Here is a 27,354-nt window from a genome sequence, read left to right on the forward strand (position 1 = left end):
AATGGAGGAGATAACACTCAAGGAAGCTTAGGCCCAGAGCAGGTGACGGGCTATGTGGAGGGAAAACCAGCAGCCTGCCTGGTCCGTGTGGCAAAGTAGATTGAGCGCCACCCTGTGGACTGAGAGGATTCTGGGTCAGGGCGCATGCGGGTGGGGTGGGGGTGGGGGTGGGGGTGGTTAGGGCTCGATCCCCAGCAGGGAGCGTGGAGCAGGGAGCGTGCAGGAGGCAGCTGATTGATGTTTCTTTTTTTTTTCACCTGAGGACATTTTTCCATTTTTTGTTCAGATAGAGTGGGGGTAGGGGGGGGGGGGAGAAACATCGACGCGAAAGGGGACACATCTGCAACCGAGGTCCATGCCCCCGAACCCGGGTCTCCCTGGACCGCAGGCCGATGCTCTAACCGCTGAGCCAAACCAGCGAGGGCCGCCTGGCGTTTCTGTTTCCGTTTCTCTCCTCTGCCTCTCGGGAAGCGGTGACGCCCGTCTAGGCGGAAGGAGGCCTGAGAACCAGCCGTCCAGCCTGGAGCAGCAGGAGGCAGCCTCGCTCGGTGGCCTCAGAGGAACATGCGCTGGGGGCTGTAATTTCATCGGAGAACTGCCACCGGAGTTCAGGCTGCCCACCAGGGGCTGGGCCACCTGTTCCGCCCGGAGTGGTGTCTTCTCCAGGATCACAAAGGCGTCCCTCGTCCGCCTGGCCGTGTAGGTACAGGATCTTGTCCCGCAAGGACTCCCTCGGCGCTTTTCACTCTAAAGCCGGAGAAAAGAAAGTGGGCAGGGGCGGACGTGCCGTTTCCAGTGCCGGCTACCTTGGCTGCCTTGTCCTCGGGCCGGAGGCTTCCGTGGCCGTGGCTGCCAATTCACGTTTTCTCGAGCTCGCGGAGGGGCCGCGGCCGCCACGTCGCACGCGGGAGTGTGCGCCTGCGCAGCTTGAGCCTCCTTCCTGAGAACAGGTGCCTTTTCAAGTTCTCTAACCCCACCCTATTCCTCTGCCAAGTAAAAATGATTATTATCAGATAAACTCAATTGTGCTCATATCTTCTACATAATGTATTATTCCTCAGGAAACATAAGGCCTTAAGCCAGCTAAAATGAATTGGCCTCCTTAGATACTCTTTTTAAAATTTATTGATTGATTTCAGAGAGAGGAAGGGAGAGGGAGAGAGATATAGAAACATCCAGGAGAGAGAAACAGTTATTGACTGACTCCTGCATGCCCCCTACTGGGGATGGAACCTGCAACCCCGGCATGTGCCCTGACCTGGAGTTAAACCTAGTGTATGGGATGATGACCAACCAACTGAACCAGAGCAGTTGGGCTCCTTAGAGATATTCTTAACAAATGAGTCCAGTAGGAACCTCTGTCATTCTATAGCTGATGGAGAAGTTTCTTTATAATCCTGGGAACTTACAGCTTTCATACAGATGACAGCCTACTGTATTTTTATATTAGAAACCTCTATCTTCTCAAGCAAGGGAGAGGAGATGATTGATGGGCACTTGTGATATTGGTTTTATAAAAGTCAAAATTAAAGTACCAAGCCAAAGAATGGGAAAGGAAGAAAACCAATGTTGACTGAGCACGTGCTATGAGTCAGGAGACCATACTACATGTTATACTAAATCAGCTCTGCCCACACCCCCCAATCTGAGTGAAATTCAGCATGTCAACACAATCAATGCCTAGGTCACAACTTTTCCCCAGCTTAGCACATAAACATTTACATTCTCATCATACACATAAGCATATCACACACATATAACACCCACTTTAAACTTACACACAGTACAAATCACATCCAAGCATAACTCATATCACACACACCTCTAACACTTATTCACACATAACATATATAAATGTCACACACATTGGAATGATATAGTTTATTTAGGGAAGGGAAAATTATTCGGCTTGGGTAAGGTAAGGAGTCAATATCAGGAAAATTCCTGGGTTAGTAAAAAAAAAAGTCATGTGAGCTGAATCTTAAAAAAAAAAAAAAAAAGTAACTCTAAAGCAGGTGAATGAGGAGGGAAGGATTTTCCAGGCAGAGAACCAACACAGGTAAAGTTATGATATCAAGAAACCATGTGATACATAACTCCAAGTAGTTGGAAAACATTGGCGGCACCTAAATGCTAAGTAAGGATTTATAAGGTCTATTGATTTGAGCAGAGCCCACCACTAACAACTCTACTAAAATCTGAAAGTGTGGGTAAACATTCTAGTTGCTGATAACCTCTATCAACCGGATGTCCTCTATGCTGTCAACAAATCCATTCATGCCACAGTGAAATTCAATGTAGCTGTAGCTCCTGTGCTCTTTGTAGCTCTTTTTGTTATTCTTTGGGTAGCACTTGAGTACTTTGAAGGGATACTGGGCCCATATGTAAACATTTCTGTATCGATCTCTCCAGTTCCTGATGCATATGTGCTCGATTTTGTGCCATAAAGTATAGATGAAGATGTGATCATTCCTGTCTGTCGGAGCCTCTCTTTTTCTCATGAGATCATTGCATCTGTACTCACTGAAATCCCAGCTTGTGCTCAGGTGGTGCTGTTTCATGAATTCCCTCCAGGAAAGGTTCTGGCTGTGTACAAGGAGCCCACATAAGGGAAACAACAGGAACAAGAGAGGGCCTAGGACTTTTAGAGAGCATGACATCTCAGTCACCAGGGTCACTTGCTGGTCTACATGGAAGAGAGAGGAAAGCATTATTGAAACACTACCCTAAGAGCTGAGCTCCATCTTAAAATTCCTTTCCTTGCCAAAGGAGACACTTAGGCCCATTTTACCATTTGATTCCAGAGTAGATGTTAAGTCTCACTAGATACTAAAATTTATAAGAACTAAAAATATGCTAGAGCCTGAGTGAGACAAGAACAAAATTGTAGAATATAAACGAACTTCATGTTGAGAATTTCAAACACCTCCTTTCTGCCTTCTCTTCTGTCCAAACCAAGGAGTGCTCTGATTAGTTCTGTTTTACAGTCTAGATGGGTTCTCATAAGAGAGTGTTTCTGAAAGAGACTGGTATTTTAAGTTTTATGTCCGTGAAGTAGATGAGTAGACTTGGGAGACATTTTCCAAGTAGGAAGGCTTTGGTTCCCTGAAATCCCAGGCTGCGAATAAAACTGACTCTGCAGATGGTGCTCATCTAAGCTAGTCTTCCTTATATCACTTCCTCCAGACCTATGTGAAACATGTGATCCCTTCTGACTACCCAAGTCCCTTCTCAGAGGCCATTTCCCTAATCATCATTCCGATGAATGGTCTTTATTTGCCATTAAGAATACCATATCATAAGAGAAATCCAGTTTTGAGATATTGTTCTAACCAACCAAGTGCCAAGATCAAAACTGCCCTTACGGGAGCTACTCTGGTCAAAATCAGGGCCTAGAGATGTTTGAAAAAGTCTCCCCTTTAAACCAGCTCTCTGTCCTGTTGCCACGAGGAGTCCTACGGAAACTCTAACCTGATTCTCGACTATCTTAGAGTTGGCATCCTCAAATGAGCCAAATAATAGCTCCCTTAGAGACCTGTGAGGGTCTAATGATATTTGTGTGAGAGCACTTTTGAGGGTGTCAAGTGCTACATCAGACACAGAACAAGGGATGGACACTTTCTCATTTCTGACTATCCCTAGCTCAAATGGCCTAAACAGGATGAGAAGACCAGGATTCAGTCTGCTTCAATGTATTATGCTCGAAAATATTGGGGAGGAAGGGAGGTGTGAATCAGTGAGATTAATACTGAGTTAAATTCAGGTCTTTGCTTCTTACAAGTAGGATCACCTTGCCTTCTGAACTCTACCATTTAGAAATCCAGTCAAGTGTTCCTGAGCTTTTCCCCAACCATCCTCAGTACCAAACCTTCCAACTCTATTCAGATCAATACTCACATTCACTGGCCGTGGTGGGGATCAGTATGTGAATCTAAAGAAGAGTCTGTGTCCTTTTCCTTCTCTTAGAGCCAAGACGTCTGTAGCAGTGAAGAAAAGAATAAATATAGGAGGTGCAGTGTTCCAACTGATTGGCAGTGGTGGTGGTGGTCGGGGGTGGGGTGGGGGGGGTTGAGAGCATCACCTATGTGAACCTGTTTCTCTGACTTCTCATCCAGAACGCTTGGGTTCACTCTGAGAACAGCCTGGAGCAAAGGTGCCATAGATCAAAGACAGTCTTCTAGGTACAAAGGAATGGCAAGGTTCTGGGGGCAGGTGTTAAAGAACAAAATTCAACCAAATGTGAAGATCTAATTGGCTATATTAAGCAATTCAGGAATCGGGCAGCATCCCATCTAACAACTAGAAAGGTGCTCCAGTGAGTTGTACAAAATGGAAGATTTTTATAGGCAGAAAGAGGGTAGGACTAAGAAGTTAAAAGAGAGGATTATTTTAAGTAAAGACACCTTCATTCAGGGGAAGGCAGGGGGTCTTGCCAGGCAGATTACCTCACCAGTGCTGATCAGGAAATTCTAGATTAGGCGGTTCAACATTCCGCTTCTGGAAGAGGCTGAAACTGAGAGTTGGTTAGGCATTAAGTTTTGGTTTAGAGACATGGCTTACCAAAAGTGACTCACAATTCTATTTATGATTTTTTATGCTTATGATTTTTTGACTTTACAATGATGCGAAAGCAACATGCATTCAGTAGAAACTGGTTGGGCTGAGCTATGATATTCAGTAGTGTTGAAAACAGTCCAAAATGGAGTCACATTTGGTAACCATGTGAGGTAATAGATACACGAATTAGCTTGATTGTAGTGATTCTTTCACAATGCATGAGTAAACTGAATCAGGTCGCACACTTTAAATATAAACAATGTATATCTGCTATAATTCAAATGCTTTTAGCTTAGTCCTTTTACACACACACACACACACACACACACACACTCACACACACTCACACACATACTTCCCTTCTTTAGCTGATGGCATCTTCACATGTCTCTGTTCCCCAATTTGTTTTAAAACATTCAAAGGGAGAAGGGAGGGGTGTGAGAATGTTTTTAGTAAATGACACAAATGTTTCTGTGTCATGGCCATCGATCCGATAGGCTTTTGTCATGGACCAGAGTTTATGAGGGTATTAAGGTTTTGGTGCAAGTTTATAAACTAGAGAAGAATTACAAGAGAATAGAATTTTTTAAAAAAAGCCCCCCACACAAGAACCATAGCACTGTCTTCACAGATACCTGCAGTTTGAATTCTTTATTATAAGGAAAACATAAAAAATCTTTCAGTCAGGAAGAGTGACTAAGTCTTAATGATCTAGTACATTGGTAATACTCTCACTTACTATAGTGATTCAAAAGTTTAGGAAGAGCAAAAGAAAATTCTTTGCATCATTTCTTAATCTCATTAGACCCAACATAACAAGGTTGCCAAATTATACAGATAGAGCTCTCATTTTGCCAATACAGAGTTCCAAATTTTTAATGCTTTCTCAGCAGTTGACTTTTGGGAATATAAAAAAGCACATACTTTCAAAACACTCCTTGTGATGAAGTAAAAAAAAAAAAAGCTCTAGATTAATAACCAGTTGAAGTGGATTTTGTGCTCCATTTTTCCATTAACTTCATGGTCTTTAGCAAATCCCTTAACTTTGGGCTCCTATATATAACAACATCAGCATCACAGGGGTGCTGTGGTATTAAAATGAGATAACTGAGATGAAAGTACCTTGAAATACTTAAAATGCTATAAAAATATAATGACTAAATTACAGAGGATAGGATCTGAGAGAGCTAAGCTGACCAGTATTATTAAAGGAAGCAGAAGAGTTTACTGAAATGTTTATTACAGAAGAGCCCAGTCCCATTATAGGTTTATGTCTCCATTTCTCTTTGATGCATTTAACAGAATGGATTATACAGAGATAAACAAGTAGACATAAGCAGAGGAGACAGAGCCTGGGAGAGCTTAAATGTATTACTCATTGCTATTCAAGAAGCAAATTAAAGGTCAACCACGGGGCCATATCCCCTGCAAGGTAGCATCTATCTGTCAAAGTGCACAGGCATCGGTGGGTTACCCTCACAGGCTATGACAATACGCCTAGTGCTGGCCATGGACCGATATCTGCAGTTGGGGGCCCTGGAATTTCCTGTCTCTTTGCAGTCTGTGACGTTCACTACACCCTCATGGCAGTTCATCTTGCCGTTCTTGCACTGGATATTGGTGGTGCTGCAGATACTACGAATGCTCCAGATGTCTTCATGGATGAAGGTATTGAATTGCTTGCAATGAAACCCAGTCATCTTCCGTCTATGCATCATCAAGTTGCAGTAGCTGTCATCGCCACCTGTCGCCAAAGGGTCCACATGTTGTCGCAGGAATCGTTGGTACATGCGATTCTGGCCATAGGAGGGCTGCACCAGCCCCAGCAGGGTCAGCAGCAAGAGCAGAAGCAATGAAAGGGTCTTCTGGAGAGCCATCACTACTTTGGAGGTGCCTGGAGAGAAACCAAGGGGCGGGAGAAAGGAAGGTAACAAATGGGCACCAGGGAGAGGTGTTGAGAATGGCAAGCTGACATTTCTTCAACTTTATAGTCTATTCTTCCCTCCCCACTCTTCTCTGCTCACAATTTTTCTCATCACTGCTTCCCCAAGAATAAAGTTTGCAAACATGATCTTCTCTGAAAACAAGAGCCTTTTTAAAAAAAAAAAAAAATAGAGAAGCTGCTGCAGCCAGTACAGTGTCAGGGCAGAGACTGACCGGGTGGATGTCTAGGAATATATGTCCTGTATGGTCAGGGTGTGAAAAGGGAGAAAAGGCAGATCTAAATGAAATTGGAGTTGTCTGTCTCTTGAGGGAATTCTCTAGTCATGTGATGTTTGGAGAGTGTTTGGTTCCCTGGAGACTCTGATTTTCAAAAGTTTAGGTCAATGAAAGCTTATGAACTGAATTTAATTCCTGACATCTGGGAACTGAGGAAAGTGCAGAAAAAGGACAGAGTATGTTTAGGTTTAGCCTTTCCTCTCATGTGTCTATTCTTTTTTTTAAATTAAAAAAATTTCAATTACAGTTGACATATAATATTATATTAGTTTTAGGTGTACAACATAGTGATTAGACATTTATATACCTTAGGAAGTGATCACCCCAATAAATCTGGTACCCATCCAACACCATACATAGTTATTACAATGTTATTGACTATATTCCCTGTGTTTACTTGACATCCCCATGAATGTTATTAAAACTGGCAATTTGGCCCTGGCCAGTTTGGCTCAGCCGTTAGAATGTCAGCCCACGAGCCAGAGAGACCCCGGTTCGGTTCCCGCTAAGGGAACATACCTCGGTTGCAGTTTGTCCCCTGCTTGGTTAGGGTTGTGTGGGTGGCAGCCACTCAATGTGTCTCTCTCACACCAATGTTTCTCTCTCTCTTTCTCTCTCTCTTGCTCTATCTGAAGATGAATGCAAAAAATGTCTTCGGGTGAGGATTTCAGACAAAAACAAAAAACTGGAAATTTGTACATCTTAATTCCTTCACTCTTTTCACCCATGTGGCTATTCTGTTAATGGTATTACAATCAGGTCCTTTTGCAAACCTTGTTACTCCTATAAAAAAAATAAAAAATAAAAAACAGAGTACCCAGCCATAGTGCTTCGAAGATAGTAAATATTGGCTGAGTGAACTCATAAACAAAATGAGTGAGCTAATAAACAAATCAAATAAAATGAAATGAGTATAGAGAATGAAGGTGTTTCCCAGGCTTGTGGGATTGACTGATAAAGAAATTAAAAAATAAATCTTGTCCTGGCTGGTTTTCTCAGTGGTTAGAGCATTGGCCTGCAGACCAGAGAGTCCTGGGTTCGGTTTCTGCTAAGGTCATGTACCTCAGTTGCAGTTTGTCCCCAGCCCTGGTTGGGTCGTGTGGGTGGCAGCCACTTGATATGTCTCTCTCACATTGATGTTTCTCTCTCTCTTTCTCCTTCTCTACCTTCCGCTCTATCTGAAGATAAGTGCAGAAATGTCTTCGGGTGAGGATAAAAAAAAAAAGAGAGAGAAAGAGGAAAAAAAAAATCTCAACAGCACAGTCTCCACAAAAGAGGACTTGGACTGTGTCTTTTTTCCTTGCTGTTTCTATGCAAAACCTGAAAACGAGGCCTTGGCGACATGTTCCATCATCACACGTCTATCCTTGATGGTCTGTCTGTCTTGTAAACAGTTGTTGGTAGTTGTTAGTCTTCTCTAGTTATAGAATCTTTTGTTGGCACTTTTGGCAGTGGAAAATAAACATATGTTTTACAGAGTCAAAAAATAAACAAAAACCTTTAGAGCCACAACGAAGACAGCATTGCCATATATTCCAGAACATTGCTTCTGTTGACCAAGTAAAGAAAGGAATCCAGAGCTATCTGACTCTAAAATCTGTGCTTTTCCACATCTTCTACTGCCTCTCTCATTCTACTCCCCCAAATATTCAGGATATTAAAGACATTTAGGTTCAGAGTTGCTTCTCTCTAGCAACAGAGTTTAATCAGGGGTGGAATAGGGCTGGAGTGGAAGTAGGAACTACTCACCAACACTACGCTAACTAGATGCTGCCATCTGGTGGCCACCTCTGGGATTGGCATAAACTCATGAACTGAGACTCTATTTGACCCTGGTAGTAAGGGAGGCCTGACTCACTAGAGCAGCGATTTTCAACCTTTTTCATCCCATGGTACACATAAATTAGTTACTAAAATTCTGCAGCACACCAAAAAATATATTATATTATTTGCCAATCTGACAAGATAAAATAGGCATTTTGATTCATTCACATTGGGCGGCTATTATGTTGAGTGTTGTCATTTTTTTATTTGACAATCTAAGGTTGAAAATCGCTGCACTACAGCAAAGAAAAATCATCTCTGATTCAACAGGAAGTGAGCAACCCAAAACAGAAAGGACAATGTTTTGACAGTCATACAGGCACATTTCTACATATGCAGCTCAAGGGCTGGCCTCAGCTGAACTCCTGGCACCACTGTCCTTTGTTTTCAATGGTGCTGCTTCACGGTGGCAGGTCCCACGGCATGACTGAAATGGCTGATGAGAGACCTGCAGACTAGCATCAAACATAACTTCATTCTTTCAAATGCTACCTCCTTTATTCACAGCTACCTTTTGCTTGTGCATAGAAAGCTAGAAAGCTCTATGTCACATTCCAGTGCCTACTGCTGTAGTTATGAGATACGGCGTTAGGAAGAGAAAGAAGCAAACAGTTGTGGAAAGGAGAGTAGCATGGAGACATGATGCTTGATTTATTCCTCCCCCCAAGACGAGTGGGTAGAACTTCTGAAGGTAAAGTCAGCACTTGGGTGATAGCTTCATCACAACAATGTACTTTGGGTTATTTTCCCCAAATCTCATCTTGCATGGTTAATCTTGAACCTCTGATTTTGCGCGGTTCTGTCTACTTTTTCTCATCCTGCTTCTTTGTGCCCAAGATATGATTTAATAAGATAACTGGCTACAGAGAAGACCTAAACTATTCATGCAACAGCAAACCCGTGGCCCCAGTCACACTAATCAACTGATTTAGCAAGTCATTGACAAATATTTGCGAACCGAAGTCCAATGTACACATCAATGGGTGTATCTCAAGGCTCTAGCTACAACAGAAAAAAAGAATGATCTCCAAATCATTCCAACACATACTTTTTGGTCAGAGCTTGCCCCAAAGGCTTTTCCCACTGTACCACATTGATTCTCAATAAGAACTTCTTTGGAAGCTGTGATCCCAAAGACCTAGCTCTGCCACATTAACTATATGATCTTGGGGAAATTACTTAACCTCTCTCAGCATATTTCTTCATAAGTAAGTATAATACTGACCTCTTAGGGATCTTATGAAGACTAAGTGATAAAATCAATGTTAAGTGCTTGTCACAATGCCTAGTACATGGTAAATGCTCAGTAAATATTGGCAATGATCATTTTTGCAATTTTCATTTTTCTTTGTTTCCTTTGCTTCCTTCGATCTGGATAAAACAATGAATGACTACACCAAGTTGCAAATATTATTGCTCCCTTCACCTTTATTTTGTAGCGTACTTGTATTCCTTCAAGATTAGAAGGCTGTTTTTAAGGTGAAATATCTCAGCTACTAGAATTTATGCTGTATCCCTATAGAAAATTTTTCTTTTCACATTGGAGTGGAATTTTCTTCCTTGTTTGTTACCATTCTTCAAAGGTCTTGGCATGTTGAGATTTTTGTTTTCTTTTCCTTGCAAAGCCAACAAAGCACGGCTGACCAGGACTTGAATTCCTCAAATGATTCGCTTGAGATAAAGACTGACTTGCCTGTCACATGATATATTTTTTTTTGAGAATTTTTTTATTAACTTTTTTTTTGTTACAGATGTTTTCCCTCCCCCCCCCCCATTGACTCCCTCCTCCCTATACCCTCCCACCCCGTCCCCAGCTTTGTTGTCTATGTTCATTGGTCATGCATACATGCATATAAGTTCTGTGGTTTATCCCTCTCTCCCCCCTTCTGAGGAATGTCAGTCTGTACCCTACTTCTATGTCTCTGGGTCTGTTTTGTTCATCAGTTTGTTTAGTTCTTTATATTCCAGAAATAAGTGAGATCATGTGATATTTGTCTTTCTCTGCTTGGCTTGTTTCACTTAGGATAATACTTTCCAGGTCCCTCCATGTCATCTCAAAGGATAAGAGATCTTTCTTTCTTACAGCTGTATAGTACTCCATTGTGTACATGTACTACAGCTTTTTTATCCATTCGTCTACTGATGGGCACTTGGGCTGTTTCCAGATCTTAGCTGTTGTAAATAGTGCTGCTATGAACATAAGGGTACATATATTCTTTCTGATTGGTGTTTCAGGCTTCTTAGGGTATATTCCTAGAAGTGGGATCACTGGGTCAAATGGGATCACTGGGTCAAATGGGATTTCAAACAGCTTATGTGTGAGAGAACAAGAGACCCAGAGCAAAAAGTGCCAGGATTGGCTACCCAGCTGCCAGCTCCTTCAGCAGGTCAAAAAGCAGCCCTATCCCATTGCCGTGTGACTTCCTAGGAAACAGTCATTTGCCCTAACACCAGACCAGAGTATGCAATGATGATGCTTTAAGTAGATGTTTGGAAATGTGCGTTTTCACAGCTATGGCATACTCAATATAACAATGGTCCATACCTTTGGCCTTTCCCATCAAGGCCTTGAGTAGGTCATTGATCTGTATGGAAGTCACCTTGCCTTATATCAAGGAGATAGTATAGGTTGGAGAATCTGGGAAGAGGGCCCAACTAGTCTACAAAAAATTGGACCTTTCTCACTTCCTAAGGGGTTTTTGAGATTTTACAATAAGGCAAATTTTCCATTAAGAGAGGTTTGAAAAACTCTTCTCCCTACTTTCTTAGGAAATGACAGTGATTTCAACTTTAAAATAGAGTAACTCAAGGTAGAAAGATTCATGTGTTGAGTGTGCACCAGTAATTTACTTCTCCATCTCTTCTTCCATAAATTTAAATACTTTCAGAGAGGCTGGACTCTCCCAGGTGGCACCTGGACACTGATATATAACCTGGGTATTGAGGAAGCTTTTTTCCCATTTCAGGGTAATGTAGGCAGCAGAAGAGGCCACCATTGGGGATACTATGACCACCGCAGTCTCATATTCACAAGACAGTAAAACTAGATATTTATAACTGTAATTTATTAAAACTACTGTAATTTATTAACAGCTACTTTCTAAATAAAATATCCAAGCACCTGTTGATAGAAATTGGGTAACAGGAGGTTAACCACTAAATCTGTTAATTGATTGGTATATTTTATAAAGAGAGTGTCTGTTCACCTCAGTTTGTGTTTACTTGAAAACAAATCTAGCTGAAGAAGAATAAGAGATAAGCTTGGAATCTTTCTATGAATTCTCAAAGATCTCACAGTTGCCAGACATCAGTTGATAAAAGATTAAAAAATAAAAACAATGTGAAACAATCAAATTTTTTATCTTTATATAAAATGACCACAAGAATTCTAGTCAAAGCAACTCAAAATTACCTCCTGCCTAAGACAAGAGGTGCCTACCAAGAATGAGTTTTGATATTCATGCAGGAGCGTGTGTGTGTGTGTGTGTGTGTGTGTGTGTGTATGTTGGAGAGGGAGAGAGAGGTAGAGAGAAAGTTTAATTAATCTGTTAATATTTAGTCCTAAACACTATTTCTCAAAGTTTAACATTTGTAAAAGTAAAATGGCCTATTTGACAGCAAGAAACAATTTGCCCCTCCTGAGAATTCTGCTTAGCAGCCACGAGCCCTGGAATTTTGCCAGCTTTCTCTGTAAGATGAATTTAACATCCTTACACTCACTGAAAGGTAATGTCTACCTCCCTATTGATGGAAAGGAACTAACTAATAGGGAAAAAGGCATTTGTATTCCATCCAATCCTCTCAGGGGACAGTTGAGTAAAGAAAATGGGGAAAAGGCAATAGGCCAAGAATTGGTGAGAAGACTTTGATTCTTACTGATTTTAGAGACATTTTTATTTATTCACATGTTTTAAAACAGAAAACAAAAGATTCAGGCTCTTTTTCTGGGCCCCTGGCAGTGAATGTTGCCACCGCCGTTCTGGAGTGTGTAGGGGAAATGCAAGGAGTGGAGGGCAGAGCCAGCTCTGGCCAGCGGCCTGCTGGTTATGGACGATAATAGGACTCATCAAAGTGGACAGGCAAGCCATGTTCACAGGCAATAACAATGTTTCTGGACCCTCTTGTGGCTCTGTATCGGCACCGCCGGGGGGAACCTCCACTAAGCCTGCAAATGGTGACCTGGAAAGGAGACTTGCTTATTCTTAAATTTCCTTCGTGAGGTATTCCATTCTTGTCTCCACAGACGGCATCGATGTGGTTCCTGATGCCATGAATGAAGGTGTTTTTGTCTTTGCAGGGTGAAGTCAGGTCTCGCTGCTTCATAATCTCGTTGCAGTATATGTCCTTCCGACCTCTTGGGTTGGCATCATAGTGCTGTTTCAGGAAGTGTGTGTACCTCTCATCCTGAGCTAGGGTAGGCGGGGTCAGACCCACACACAGCATGAAGACCAACAACAGGGGACCCAGGCCCATCATCATCTCTTCCAACAAAGGCTCCTGCCAAGGGCAAAAGGAGGTATGGTAGGGCAAATTAGGCTAAAAGGGCAAATTAGGCTAAAAGGACAGGGGCTTTTCTCTCTGATAGGGCATCATGAGTCAGGTATCCTCAGTCACCTAATTGTATCTTTTATTTTCTCTTCCTCATTAATCTCACATGTCTTGTCAATCCATTCCTTTGGAAAATCCATCTAAGTTTCCTGAACACAACTTCCAGGCCCAACCATTCTTTCCTATCCCTCAAGACTCACTAAATACCTGCCTTTCTATCAGCCATAGCATTATAATATCCATTCATGCTCTTTAATTCATTTATTAATGAATTTAATAACAAATATTACATAAGCCCCTACTGGGCACCAAGCAGTGTGCTAGGTCCTAGAAAACACAGACTATTAAGACACACCAAATGCCTCCCTAAGATAGGAGGTGGGAGCTACGAAGAAGAAGAACTTTTAGGGAACCCTGAGCCCAGGGTAGGGTCAGTCAGAGGATTGTTGAAGACAGAATTCCGGGTACTCAAGTCAATATATCAGCTGACTATGAGGAGAGCAGTTGAGAGAAGTTTTAACTTGAGGTGAAGGGAGACAGACCTAATTCCCCCAAAATTAGCTGGTTTGTGGCCAAAGGTGGAATTATTGTGTACTATTTAGATAAAACAGAAACATGGAAGAATTGATGCAATGCTTGGAAGAGGGTCTGGGGTCAACTTTTATGGAAGACTGGAGGAAGAAGAATTCAAGCTGTTCTTAGGAGCTTCTCACATTAGGAACAATGTGGATTATTCTGGGAGAATATTTTCTCCTTTCCCCTACAAATGTACCCAGACTGTTATACAACAGGCAAATGATGTTACTATGTGATTAAAACACAAACAAAGAAAACCTCCTTAGAACTTTTCATTATGTCAAAGTTTTTACTATCTGCTGTAATGATTTCTTAACATCCTCCTCAAAAGAATAAGAAAGAGAAGAAGAACCTACTACAACCAAGACTACTCTATCCTGCAAAGCTGTCATTTAGAATCGATGGCCATATAAAGAGTTTCCCAGACAAGGAAAAGCTAAAGGAGTTCATCACCACCAAACCGTTATTATATGAAATGTTGAAGGGTCTTCTTGAAGAAAAAGATAAAAAAATATGAACAAACAAAAATGGCAATGAATACATAGCTCACAGAAACATTCTCATAGATGCAGAGAACATTTTTTTTGGTTGCCAGATGGGAGGGGGAATGGGGATGGGGAAATGGATGAAAAAGGTGAAGGGATTAAGAAGAACAAATTGGTTGCTAGACTGACAAACCTCAAAGAGAAGGGGGTTGGGGGGTGGGAAGAAATAAACCAAAGAACTTATATGCAAAAACCAATGGACGCAGACAACAGTGTGGGGAAAGGCAGGAGGGGGGCAGTAGTGGTGAGGAGGGAGTCAATGGGGGAAAAATGAGGAACATCTGTAATACATTCAACAATAAAGATAAAAGAAAGAAAGAAAGAGAAGAGGTTTGCTCCCATATTCTCTCAGGAGCTTTCAGTTTACACTGAACTCACACTTCCCGGGGGCAGTGTGTCACAGACAAACACACCCATAAAGTAAATATAATGCTTCTTCCTGCAGTATGATTTCAACTCAATGACAGATCATTAAAAACAGAGTTAAATAACCATAGATTATAACAAAATAGAAAACAAATTTCTTATGAACTTTGAAAACGTTATGCCTTAAGAAATTTGACAATGTCAAAATTGAAAAATATTTAGTATTTGTAGCAGGTAGTTTCTTACAATATTTTTTGTTCTTTGGAGAAAAATTTAAAGAACATTCAGAGCCTTTAAAAACCATCATAGTCCTACCTCACATTATATCAAATAGATATACTCCCCACATTCAATAATAAAAATGACTTTTCACTATACATTTGAAACCGATTTCTATAATTTTGCTTTTCATGTTTGTGTATGAGTAACTCATTTACTCTATGATTGGCTCTGATTTCTTTCTTTTTTGTTTTTTTCAATCCTCATCCGAGGACACTATTGCATTTATCTTCAGATACAGCGGAAAGGAGAGAGGGAGAAAGAGAGAGAAACATCAATATGAGAGAGACACATAGAGTGGCTGCCACCCACACGCCCCCAACCAGGGCCGGGGACAAACTGCAACCGAGGTACATGCCCTTAGCGGAAACCGAACCCAGGACTCTCTGGTCCTCAGGCCGACGCTCTAACCGCTGAGCCAAACCAGCCAGGGCAGCTCTGGTTTCTTAGCAGTAATCACACATATTGAGAAATTCTTACAATGGGTGTAAAATTTGACCGTCAAGGTATTCTTAAGTGTGATGTAATCCTAAATTTAAGAAACAAATAGTACATTTTCACAGACATTAAATTGATTATTAATTTTTATTTTGTACTTTTCTTGTGTGTAAGTCAATAAACATCATTTTCATGTTAAATGTTTTTACAGCCGTTAAAGATGCCACAGGTTCTATCACTAAGCCTGTAGTGTTACTGAACAGCCCTGGGTGTGAATGTAGAAACACCAGGAAATCCAGTGTTCTGATAATCACATGGGAAGGCATGTGACTGAGTGAGCCAAGTGTCCACTCTTTCTCATCATCATTTGATCCACGTTGGCATTGATCCTCCTTGTCTATTTCATAATAACGACAGACAAATTTGGTACACTGCTGAAGAATACCAAATTATATATGCACTAAGAAAAATTTTGGTCATTCCACCATACTGAAATAAATAGCAGCTGAAAAAATTCCCAGTAAGAACACAGATTATGATTTATTATAGAATCAAGTGAAAGCATGTTCTTGAGAGTTGAGTAAAAATGTGGTACATGACTGAAGAGGGAAGAGCTACCCCTAAAAGAATAACAAGTATTCAGGTAGGGCCCCTGCTTCAACACAGCTGCTGGCCTGCCCTGCTCCCCATTTGCTAAGCTCTTTACATTTACACTGTGCTCTTTAGTCTTCTGGATGTGTTTTCTATTTCTAGTTTTTTGGAAGATTCATTTAGGTCTCTTGCTCTTTGATGGACAAATATTGCCTTCTAACGTCAAAGGCAATTGTAAAATCGCAGGCTCCCAACATGGAACAGGACCTTAGAGGTCACAGAGTCAATACCTCTCTGCTTGGGGCCAGAATCCCTGAGTTCAAAATCAGGAAGTAGAGTCAAAGCTGCTAGTTGCCAAAAGAGTCATTAGGTGGCAGTGGTGGATAGAAATGTTGTCTTCCATGCAGTAGAGGAGACTGTGGATCCTTGTAAAAGGTGCCAGTGCTGTACACAGGATGTCAGGAGACTGTTGTTCACAGAAGAGAGTCTGAGCTGGTAGGCCTACCTGGAGTCTCTGTCCAAACACTCTATGCTTATATATTAAGACCAAGGACCAAGGACACCCCATTAGATACATTAGACACAAAGTTCAGGATCTACCCACAAGGATATTGCAAAATAAAGGTATACCTGTTGTCAGTTTTCATGGGTGCCATTTCCAAGCCTTTATTCATGCACTCTTGGGCAAACAACTACCTGTTTACTTGCTGTACTTCCTACTGGGGTATAAACTACAGGAGGGCAGAGCCCATATTATTCACCTTGAATCACAGTAGTCTCTCTCTCTCTGTCTCTCTCTCTCTCTCTCTCAATCACATATATATGGTGATTGACTTCATTTTCCTCTCCAGGCTTAAGTTTGTTCATCTATAAAATGAGAGAGTTGCTAATGCTAAAGTCTGAAATTACATGGTTTTTATTAAGCACAAGAGAATCTTTTCTAGTTTGACTAGCAAAAGTCAAGTGGGATTACAGAGACAGGTTTGTGTACATTTAGTTGGTGGCAGAGGCACCAGGTAAAAGAAACAGATGAAAAGAAGACCTGTGACCCACTCTCATGGAGGTGTATCATTGCTTATGGCTCAGCATATAAGCCCACAGACCACCTGTAATTAAGGTCCTGGACTGATGCTACACAAGGCTTCACATCCTATAAAGCCACTTGCAATTTGGAGGCTGAAGGCCTCCCATCCCAGTCTGGAGAGGTAAAGGAGAATCTTTGTTTCTAATTTTCAGAATTTACCCATTAATTCTGTAAGAACTCAGCTAAATTTTGCTCAGGCTTCTTGTAATCTTGACTCCTTAAGACATCCAGAAACCAAATTCCAGCCAGTGCACACCATGGCCACCAGTATCGAATATCTGCTTCCCCACTCACAACTTGCTCACTCATATATTCAATCTTAGATTTCCCAAAAAGAGGTCAAATGAATTTAGGAGAAAGCAAGTATGAGACAGATCATTTGTGGTGTGGAAGCGAATTAGCCTAGGCCAAGGGTGCAGAGCCTCCATCTGCTGGTCAAATTCAATTCACACATATTTTTCCATATTCAAGCACATAACTGTCAGTCAGCCTTTTGTTAGTGAAATTTGGCCCCGCTGTTCTTTAGACTAACTTTATCATGTCTCAAACAATCCTTTAGTCTTCACAAGAATCAATATTGTCTTCCTCTCTCCACGGGCAATGTTTTGTATTCGAGAGAACCATCCAACTTTATGTACCAGGGAGTTAATCTGACAGTCTATGATGAGTGTCTATGGTTATACTTTCCATAAATGTAGCTTCACACTTTTATATATTCTAGGGCAATATCCCCCGAAGTGAAAGCAAAACACCCAATGCACATCCATCCCTTTATCTCTTTTCCTTCTTTCTTCCCTTCAACCTGTCAGTGGACTTTTTTTTTTCATCTTAGGATGTGTTCCATCTGTCTCTTAAAGAGCAATCAAAACTTTTTTTTAAGGGGAAAAAATTAGTAGGGAAGATTAAAAGAAAACAGAGCTAAAAACATACTTTTTGTTTCTTTCCTTGCTCTGCCACATGTAGTGCTTGTGCCCAAGGGGCATCCGGATGCCCTTTAGCAAATGCCTTCCCCAGGTCTTGGAGGATTTTATCACAACTCAGGAATCCCTCCTAAACCTTCCCTTGCTCCGGTCTCATTAATTTCCCTTCATCCACATAGAGGTGATCCCCAAAGAAATGTGTTTTCATTTTAAACTTTAGAATCTGATTCATTTTTTTTTTTTTTTAATTCATAAGTGTGGACCCAGAGGCTTTAAATGGGGAAAATGGTTTCATTGAAATGGATAGATGGCTAGAAATAGTATGTAGATATATGTAAAAATAGAGTAATAGATTACCCACGGGTAAGAATCTTACAAAATCTGGAAGATTCCCTTCAACTGAAGATGACTTCTGGCTGTTTGTTCCTGGAGACGGGTTCCAGCTGCGTGAGCTGAGGCCCTCTGGTTCTGATTATATAGTGATCAAATGAACTGGGTGGGGCAATTCCTAATCCTGGCAAAGATACAGTAACCAAGGCCACCGTTTTCGGACAAACAAGGAGAGTCAGTCACCTCTTCCCTGGGCATGAGTGGGTCAAATATTAACCCACTGAAATGAATTAAAGATTTGTTCTGGAAGGCAAAGTTTGGTACTGATAAGCATGACCCTTTGTCCCAAAGATGCCCTTTTCCTGATGTCCAACATTCTTACTCTTGCCCATGACAGGAACGAGATTTTATTGTCCACATATAATAATCTGGATCCAGAAGGTGTTGTTTCTGATCTATGGGCCAACTCCAAGAACTGCCTTGGGAGAAGCCTGCAGAGTAAATTTGGTCTTCCAGCAGAATACTGTTCCCCTGTACCGTCTATTTGCCCACATAATTTGGTTTCATGAAAGAATACCATGCCAATAAGTAGGTTATTCCATAGATTTCACAGAACCAGGGAAACACTTCTAGAGAAAATTATGTAACAGCTATTAGTACTCACCGCCCTTATCCTCAACCTCCCAGCTACTAACTCTCAGAAACATTCTTGCTATAGTTCCTGGCCTTCTTACTTTCATTCTCAGCTGTTCACAAGACATTAACCCTGAGCCCTCAACCCCTGAGCCCTCAACCTTCTGTTGCTTGTAGCACAGTTACAAAAATGTTTATCTGAACCATCACTGCAACACTGATAACCACTACTCCTTTGATGGCTAATTAATCTCATTTTTCTCCATCTGATAGAACACTTTGAGAGAAGAATAATTGTCTTATTCATCTCTACAGTCTTAGTTTCTAAACCAGTGACTGACGCTTAGCCTCCAAGTGCTGTTTGTTATCCCTCATGGCCTACGAATGCATTCTCTGATCTCACTTTGGAGACCCTAACCATGAAAATTCTCTTGGCGTCTTTTAAGGCTCACCAATACAGTTGGGTTTAGTAGTGGTCACCAAACGAGGCAGGTAGAGTAGAAAGGCTTCCAAGGGTCCCAGAAAAGCTCTGATTCTAACTTACGGATAAATCCTAAAAAAAACCCACTGATATACCTTCACATTTGAGGTATTGATCCCAGTTCCAATGCAATCTCTCCTAGGAGAGATTAACTCTTTAAACAGCTGTCAGTGAGTTACACATGCCTGGGAAGGTGCTCTAGAGACTACCTTAAGAACAGTTTTTGGTAAGTAGAAGGGCCTGAGGATTTAAGGTGGATGAGGCAGATTAATAAAAAAAATAGGGAAATTCCCTGGCAAGTGGCACGAGGAAAATGAAGACAAAATAGTTAAACAAATGGCTGATCAGTTAACAGCCAGCTAATAAATCATAACACCTTATCTTCCCTAACCAAGGACACTTAGGAAGAGATGGTTTACGACTCTCCTTCCCAAACAGAGAGCGAGTAGCTTAAATAAACCTGGTCAGGGAGACAGATAACAGAAACCCAGTTAGTGCCATGAGTGGCAGCCAAACCCAAGAATGGATAAAGTCAGGGGACTAAATAACAAACAAACAAACAAACAAAAAACAAATAGAGCCAGGCAAATCCAAGATGGAGATAAAGAGGACCAGAGAATGATCCCAAACCCCACTGTACACTCATTTGACACATAAGCATGGGAAAAGACATGCCTAAAAAGCTGATGAGCCCTGGCCAGTTTGGCTCAGCGGTTAGAGCGTCGGCCTGTGGTCCCGAGAGACCCAGGTTCGGTTCCTGCTAAGGGCATGTACCTCGGTTGCAGTTTGTCCCCGGCCCTGGTTGGTCGTGCGGGTGGCAGCCACTCGATGTGTCCCTTTCACATCGATGTTTCTCTCTCTCTTCCTCTCTCCCCCTCCCACTCTACCTGAACAAAAAATGGAAAAATGTCCTCAGGTGAGGATAAAAAAAAAAAAAAAAAAAAAGCTGATGAATATTCTAATTGAGACATCCCCTAAAATTCCCACTTACAGAAAACAGATAAAACCCTCAAGACAAAAGACCCAGTGCATGCTCTCTCTGAGCTCACCTGTGCCTCCCCTTCCTCAGGCATGTAATTGTAATTTTACTTTCTTTCTCCTAAGCTGCCAGGGCCCTCCCCTTGCCTAACTTTCCAGTCAGCCCGCAGCAGCTCCCCTTGGCTCACTTCTGTCACAGAGACGTTTACTTCTCAGTGAGTCCAGCATTTCAGTCTGGGTTCACTTCTGTTCCCATGACTTCCTTTCCTGAGTTGAGGCAGCCCAGCCTAGGCTCACTTCTGTTACTGTGATTTTGCTTTTTCTATCCTACACCTTTCCTTTGTTTCACGGTCCCAAACTTTAATAAACATGCTCTTAAATTCACCCAGGCTTGTCTCTTGAATTCTTTCCCACATGAAGTCAAGAACTCACACATCCCAGACTGTCCCCGGGCAGACCTGCCTCGGCTCAGTACTTGTCCTGTGACATGGGCAGCATGGAGAACCCCAAAAAGGACAAACTTCACCTGCTTTCCAGTTGTGTTGGGACACAGTGCTGCCTGAGCTTCACTTTCCCACCCTCTCCTGTCCCTTCTTCCCTACCTCCCCAACCAAATCCTGAGCTGAAAGGAAAAACGTTGGGAGTAGTGAGAAGAGGACCGAGCAAACTGCCATAGACAGCCTTTCCCTTAGTACCCAGTACCTCAGGGTTACTGAAGCCTCTGGAAAGGAAGGGTCAGGCATCTCTCCGACCAGTACTTTTGTTCTGCCAAACACTCAAGTCCAACGTCTTTTAGGAGCAAAGAGAGGTAACAGGACATGGGGTCCATAGAGTGGGGCCTCTGCTGGCATCTAGCAGAGTGCCCAAATCCTCACTTTCCTTTTGTGGGCAGACAAGCTATTTGAGAGTGGTGCCTATTTTAAATTAATCATACATCATTTTTTAAAGAGACACTGAAGAAGTGGGTTCTAAAAAGTTATCAGTCAGTCATTTGTTAGAGAAATGGCTGCCAGGCCCATTCCCACACCCCGATTGCCTTATCGGTCCTGGACTCCCATAGCGTTTGGGGATCAAGACGACTTGAGCGACACAACCCTTTTCTGATAAATTGCCCAACAACAGAGACAAGGTACTCCACTCCAATATCACATTCACACACGCAGTCCCATGGCCTGAAACACCAATTTAAGCACCAACTCACACAGACAGATCGGCCTCTAATTTTGGAATTATGCAGTGATGCTGGGGAGCAGCCTCCAGCCTCTGCACACAGCCACATTCCTTCTCTGCCTCTAGGACTTCACTGAGCAACCTTGGGAAAATCCACAACCTCCTACACAGCGGATGAAGCAAAGAGTCAGGTGAACAATGAATGGATGCTTTCATTCTAATTGTTTTTATTTTCAGCTTGGCACAATGAGGTTTTGATGAAACAGAAAATAAGGTTATGGGGAGAAAAAGTTATACGATTTTATTAAAATGCATCTAAGTGCTTACCCATTTGTGTTTCAAAATACAAGAAATTATAGTCTATGATTAATGAACATTATATGTTTGTCAGTAATTTTAACAGGTGTGAAGCAATTGCCAATTGAAAAATATATTCATGTATTTAAAATATATGAACTTGAAAGCTATTCCCCTTTTTCTAAAATGTTTTCCTATGTCTCTTCTTCAAGTCAATCGTTTCCCTGCACAAAGACATGGGAAGCTTAGGTTCTCCTTCTAAGGACTCTAGTGCTGGTTTAATTCCCTGTTTATACAGAGTACACACGTTTTATTCTGTCCTTAAGACACTCATTATAAAATTGTGTGATGGAGGGAAGGGGTTAATCTCTAAATTTCTTTATAACTGTTACATAATTTTGGTCTATAAGCATGAAACTTATGTAGTAACAGAAGTAATTGTTAGAAGAGGAAGAAGCTCATGTGAAAAGAAGGATCATGCCTCCACTTCCAGGAAGGGGAGACAGTATTGATAGAAGGAGAATGGGGACACACACCTGCTGACGTGGCTCTGTTTCCAAACAGACAAAAATTAATCATTCACTTTTCAGCAAACTCTTACCCAAATATTTCAAGGTGTTCTTCTGAGAATAACTGTTTACAGAGATTGCTTTTTGCTCAAATACAGTATAACAAAAACTCCTAAAGAGGGACTTTGCCAGCCTGCTTTGGTCCATTTCTTAGCCATCTTCTTTAATTTTTGAATCACAATGATAAATACTTCCAACAATAACTTGACCTTTGCCTGCTTATAAGCTGACATCTGCACTTTCGACAAAAGCCAGAGCCATTCCTCTTTTCCTGGAATTGTTTATCCTATCTTCTTTGCCAAATGATAGTATTTCTCATTGCTAGAGTACCTTCTTTACTTACGATTCCTGTTAAAATACTTGGCCACTCCATGCAGTCATAGAATAAGAAAGAGAGGAACCTCAGAGACCATCTGTTAACTCCTCATTTTACAGATGAGGAAACCAAGGAACAGAGAAAGAGAACATATGTATGGCCGAAGGAACATCTAACATTCCTAGGAGTAGAAGCTTTGCAATGCACCACACAGCTTACATATTCTATACTAGTAATTTCTAGAAAAATCAAAGCTAATGTTAAAGGTGCATGTGAAAGTTGCTGTAGAAGGGAAACCTACTTTGAATATTTTCATAAATTAAAAAATATTTTATTCCCCTTTTGTCTGTGAAAAATAAGTTGCCTGAAATAAAGTAACACGATTATCATTCTGTGTTAACTAAATAGTAGCTGTGCAGTTAAGTAGCTCTTTGAATACTTGAGGCTGTTTTGGGGAAGCTGGCCATCTGCTGTTCAGATAATTATATCACTTGGGTTTCTAGTGATTACATTTATGACTTCATTATAAGGTTCTTAATGACACAAAGGGAGGGTCTTGACTAATTTAAGATTTCCCTAGTTCCCACATGGTGCTGAAACGGTTTTTACTGTCCTTCAGAAACAAAGATGTCCTGTTAATGTCCATGTGCTGTTATCATTTGGTGTGCTTTCTCCGAGTAAGAAAGCCGAGGATCCCACCGCTCCAGTAAGAACGCTTAAAGAAGGGGCAACATGTTGGCAGCGTCTCTAAGATTTTCACAGCACTGGCTGTGAGTGGGTTAAGGGTGAGGAGACATAAGTGAGCAAACAAAATAAAAACACCACTCCCCAAATGCCAGTTCCAGTAGCAAAAACCTAACAAGTCCTGCTTCGTAAATCTGGCGATCAACTGGAGTACCAGGCAAAGAATCCCTAGTTTGAGCAAGCGCGGGCCTCCCCTGGTTTCGCCCACACAGTGGTCCCTTCGAATTCTACATTCCAGGCAATAGGCATGGTGCTGCCTTCTCTGCCCAGCCATGCAAAGTAAACACGGGTGGGAGTGTAGAATCTCTACCTTGCAAAAACTGCATGTTTACCTTCCTTCCCATTCCTCAGCTCCTCCAGTCGGGTCCCGCAAACTTCTCCCGAAGGAGCCCCCCACACTGCCTCTGCCAAGAAAGGGCTCCCGCGGCCAGGGAGCCCCTGGTAAAGTTACGGACACCAAGGAGGAGGAACAGAAGTGTGAACCCATCTCGGCCTTGGAACAATGCAGCAGAAAAGGGCAGGGTAGTGGAAAGAGAAGTTTTCGTTTCTCACCCGCTTCTTCCTCCTTTGTATGCTGATGGAGAGCTGGTAGAAAACGCTAAGATGTTGTTTGAACTCTTGCTTTGGATCTGCGTGTGGTCAGCGTGCGTGTGTGTACACGGGCCGGACGGGGCTGCAGCGAGGAGGGGAGAGCGGGCGAGCCCTTGGGAAGTTCGTAGAACGCCCAGCTTTTCGGAGGGGGCCCCACCCCAAGCCCCGCGGACCCGCCTCTGGAGCAGGCGCCACAGCAGCCCCCACCCCGGCGCAGCGGGAGAGTCCCCCTGCCCTCGAGAGACCCTGGAGGTCTGAGTTCGAGACACACCGTCAGCGAAGGCGCAGCCCTCTCGAATAGCAAAACGGGGGACACCCACCCCGGCTCCCAGAAGCCAGGCACTACACGGGCCGCTGCTCCCAGGAGCGACCAGGCCCCTAGTGTCCAGGAAGCGAGGCAATCCCGTCCCTCACAAGTCATCAGGCCGCATCTGCGGCGCGTTCTTTCGGTGTTCTTTGCAGAACAGTTCGGAACGCGAGAAAGTCTGTATGGGACAGAACTCTTTGCTCTAGCTCCTAGAGAAAGTAAAATAGAATTTTAAAAGTACGGGCTCGTCCGGGATTTGAACCCGGGACCTCTCGCACCCAAAGCGAGAATCATACCCCTAGACCAACGAGCCACGACAGAAACTGCCTCCCTTCTATCTCCTGTGAATTTCATTTTCCCACCAGGCTCTTCCTTACTTTTGTTCACTGTAGTGGCTAATACTTTCTGCCTGTCCTAATTTTCCTCCCCATCTTTATGAAGTCTCATGTCTGACTCTGACCCTAACCTCGGTTATTCTTCCCGATGCACGTCCTGGACCCTTCCAGACGCCAGATGGGGTGAGGACAGGCAGTCTTGCAGACTCCTGGCCACATTTCTGACTCCCATCGAGCCCGGCTGGGGTGGATCTAGCCGTGAGCTTGAGTCTGGAGGGAAACGGGCTGGAGCCCGAGGGCCCGAGCGGAACTCGCTTGCAAGGCTGTAGGATCTTCAGCCCCAGGACAGACGCGCGGGAAGTGTATCTACCGCGTTGCTACCACCTCGCGCGTGCATAATTCCTAGGGACAGGAGCTGGTTGGTGGGAAGCCAGTCTGGCTCGTGTTGGGATGTTTCAGACCCCTTGCAGTTTCCCTAAATGAGAGTCAGGTACTCCCCGCCTTTGAATAAATTGTTTTCTTGCTTGGGAAATCGTTCTCGGTCTCATCCCGAGTCACCCCAAATCCTATTCTTCCTTCATGCTCTGGCTCAAAATCTTTTCATGGAATTATATATAGATGTATATACAGCTACATTTAATTTAATATATATAAATTAAAAGGCCCTCTTTATGCATGGACGTGTGTACAGAATGGGGTCAGACACTCGGGCTGAAGGTCACAGTTAAGGGATTTGTTCCGCAAATTAATGTTCGTAAGGCCGCAGAGCATATTCGTACATTTATACAATATTCTGTACCAAAGAGTGGTATTCGGTCTCCGACATTTGGTTCTCAGGGAGCAACCTAGGATCAACCAGAAGTCGAAAAGAAATCACATCTCAGAAAGGATAACTCAGAACCTTTCCAGTTGGTTAGTTGGATTAGTTCACACTCCTCTTTTCACTGTTTAACAAACCATATGAGACAAGATGTATTTTTGAAGATGTCATACATGAAACTTAATGTCCTTAGAATAAGCGGCTAGCTCAAAACAAGAGCCTCTCCTTCGAGCCGGAATCGAACCAGCGACCTAAGGATGACCAGACAGGAAATGACTACAGTCCTCCGCTCTACCAGCTGAGCTATCGAAGGAAGCACGTGAAGGCCTGCTTTAGAATTAGCTATTCAAGATCGAGCTAAGCACAGGCGGTAGGACTTGATCCTTTGATTACTGGTGAATGGACATCATACAGTAAGCATCTTGGGAGAATGTCCTACACCCACAGTTTTGGGGACAACTCTTCTAGAGCTGGATTCTCCAGCTTCATTTGAGGGGCTTCCAAGCAGGGCCAACCGGCGCTCTTCACGGACGCGAGCGGCTAGAACACTTGCATCCCGAGGTCTCCCGCAGAGGGTGGGGGAGGGGCTCTTGTTTTCTCTTAGCGCCCGGGCCCGGGGGCTCCCTGGCACGAAGTGTGTCAAGATCGGGAGCAGCCACCCGGGCAGCAGAGAAGTAGGGACGGAGGCAGTGGGTCACATAATTCTCACAGCGCAACTACGAGCCAGGGAGAGGGGTGCGGGCCTCCTCATTTCCTCACTTCTTGCTCTCGCCTCCCAACCCTGGCGCGTGGGCACAGGCCGGCTGCAGCTTCTTTCCGCTCGCGCGTCCGTAGGCTCGGGGATGGAGAGGGTGTGGAATAGAGAGAATACGGGTAAGCGCAGTGTTATTGTGAGAACTGACTTTTGGTGAAAATATTTTAAAGTTTTCCAAAGAGAAAGCAACACTTTCTTTAAGTCAATGACAAATTCGGTGACCCTCGTCCGGACCTGAATTTCCCCTGCTGAGATACTGCAGTGTTCGAAAACCCCCCGACACGGGAAACCTTGCCTCACCCGGGAGGCTGACGCTGGCAGGAGGACCTGGTTCTGGGATCCAAGCCTGCCCAGGGCGGCTGTGAAAGCTGGATCCCGTTCCCTTTCTGCACCGCCCCATCCGGCTCCCGTGCGGCCACCCTCCAAGCTCTCGCGCAGTTTGCAATGGACTCCGCCACAACCCAGGTAGCAAAAGCAGCACTTGCGCAGTGGCACAGGAACCTAAGAGGAAGCCGTTGAGCTCCGTGAGGTTTATTCCGGAGGTCTGGACTGCGGAGACGAAGCACAGGGAGCCGGACCGAGGTTATGGCTAATAAGAATTAAAAACAGTGAATAATACTGGTCAGGCCCCAGCGAGATTTGAACTCGCGACCCCTGGTTTACAAGACCAGTGCTCTAACCCCTGAGCTATAGGGCCTCACACTTCAGCAGTGACCTTATTTCTAGTAAAGGAAGATTTTTTTGCTGGGCCTTTACTAGAGCAAAAAGCAGATAAAATCTGAATGCCATTTTAATTTGGTTTCCAACTATTGCAGTTCAGCTGCAGACTCTTGCTGGGGATAGTGCAATATGGGGATCAGTGACAGAGACCGCTACTATATTAAGACTTGAAATATATGCCCAACCCAACACAGTCTAACAGTTGAAAGACTTTTTTCTTTTTCGCAGCTGCAGATTGTCAAAATTAAGAAAGGAAACCCTGCATAGAAGAAAATTTGCCTGCCTGCCACAGTTCTCTCAGCTGAAAACGGGACATCTGCACTCGTTTTTCTGCTTAGGACATCCACCGACCTACAACTGC

General features: G+C 43.1%; 3 protein-coding genes and 3 non-coding genes across 6 annotated transcripts; all 6 read right to left on the minus strand.

The window, feature by feature from the left end:
• Positions 1-2,219: 2,219 nt before the first annotated feature.
• EDDM3B (epididymal protein 3B) lies at positions 2,220-4,553 on the minus strand. Its single transcript, XM_036241364.1, is given in 2 exon segments — positions 2,220-2,686; positions 4,451-4,553. Coding segments are annotated over 2 exon segments (570 nt in total).
• A 954-nt stretch (positions 4,554-5,507) lies between these two features.
• RNASE4 (ribonuclease A family member 4) lies at positions 5,508-24,129 on the minus strand. Its single transcript, XM_036243353.1, has 2 exons — positions 24,019-24,129; positions 5,508-6,451 (listed from the first exon to the last, which is right to left on the minus strand). The coding sequence occupies exon 2, from the start codon at positions 6,432-6,434 to the stop codon at positions 5,997-5,999; it is 438 nt and encodes a 145-aa protein (XP_036099246.1). The 5' UTR covers positions 6,435-6,451; positions 24,019-24,129; the 3' UTR covers positions 5,508-5,996.
• Positions 12,518-24,128, minus strand: ANG (angiogenin). The gene is made up of 2 exons (XM_036243367.1): positions 24,019-24,128; positions 12,518-13,098 (listed from the first exon to the last, which is right to left on the minus strand). Exon 2 carries the CDS (start codon positions 13,078-13,080, stop codon positions 12,646-12,648), a length of 435 nt encoding a protein of 144 aa, XP_036099260.1. The 5' UTR covers positions 13,081-13,098; positions 24,019-24,128; the 3' UTR covers positions 12,518-12,645.
• Positions 24,130-24,605: 476 nt separating the features above from the next.
• On the minus strand, positions 24,606-24,677 carry TRNAP-UGG. The gene has a single exon. It is a non-coding gene; the product is annotated as a tRNA-Pro (tRNA).
• Positions 24,678-25,742: 1,065 nt separating this feature from the next.
• Positions 25,743-25,832, minus strand: TRNAY-GUA. Its single transcript is given in 2 exon segments — positions 25,743-25,778; positions 25,796-25,832. It is a non-coding gene; the product is annotated as a tRNA-Tyr (tRNA).
• A 1,065-nt stretch (positions 25,833-26,897) lies between these two features.
• TRNAT-UGU lies at positions 26,898-26,970 on the minus strand. Its single transcript has one exon. It is a non-coding gene; the product is annotated as a tRNA-Thr (tRNA).
• Between the last annotated feature and the right edge of the window lie 384 nt (positions 26,971-27,354).

This window comes from Molossus molossus, unplaced genomic scaffold (genome assembly GCF_014108415.1).
Source record: "Molossus molossus isolate mMolMol1 unplaced genomic scaffold, mMolMol1.p scaffold_m16_p_1, whole genome shotgun sequence".
NCBI lineage: Eukaryota > Metazoa > Chordata > Mammalia > Chiroptera > Molossidae > Molossus > Molossus molossus.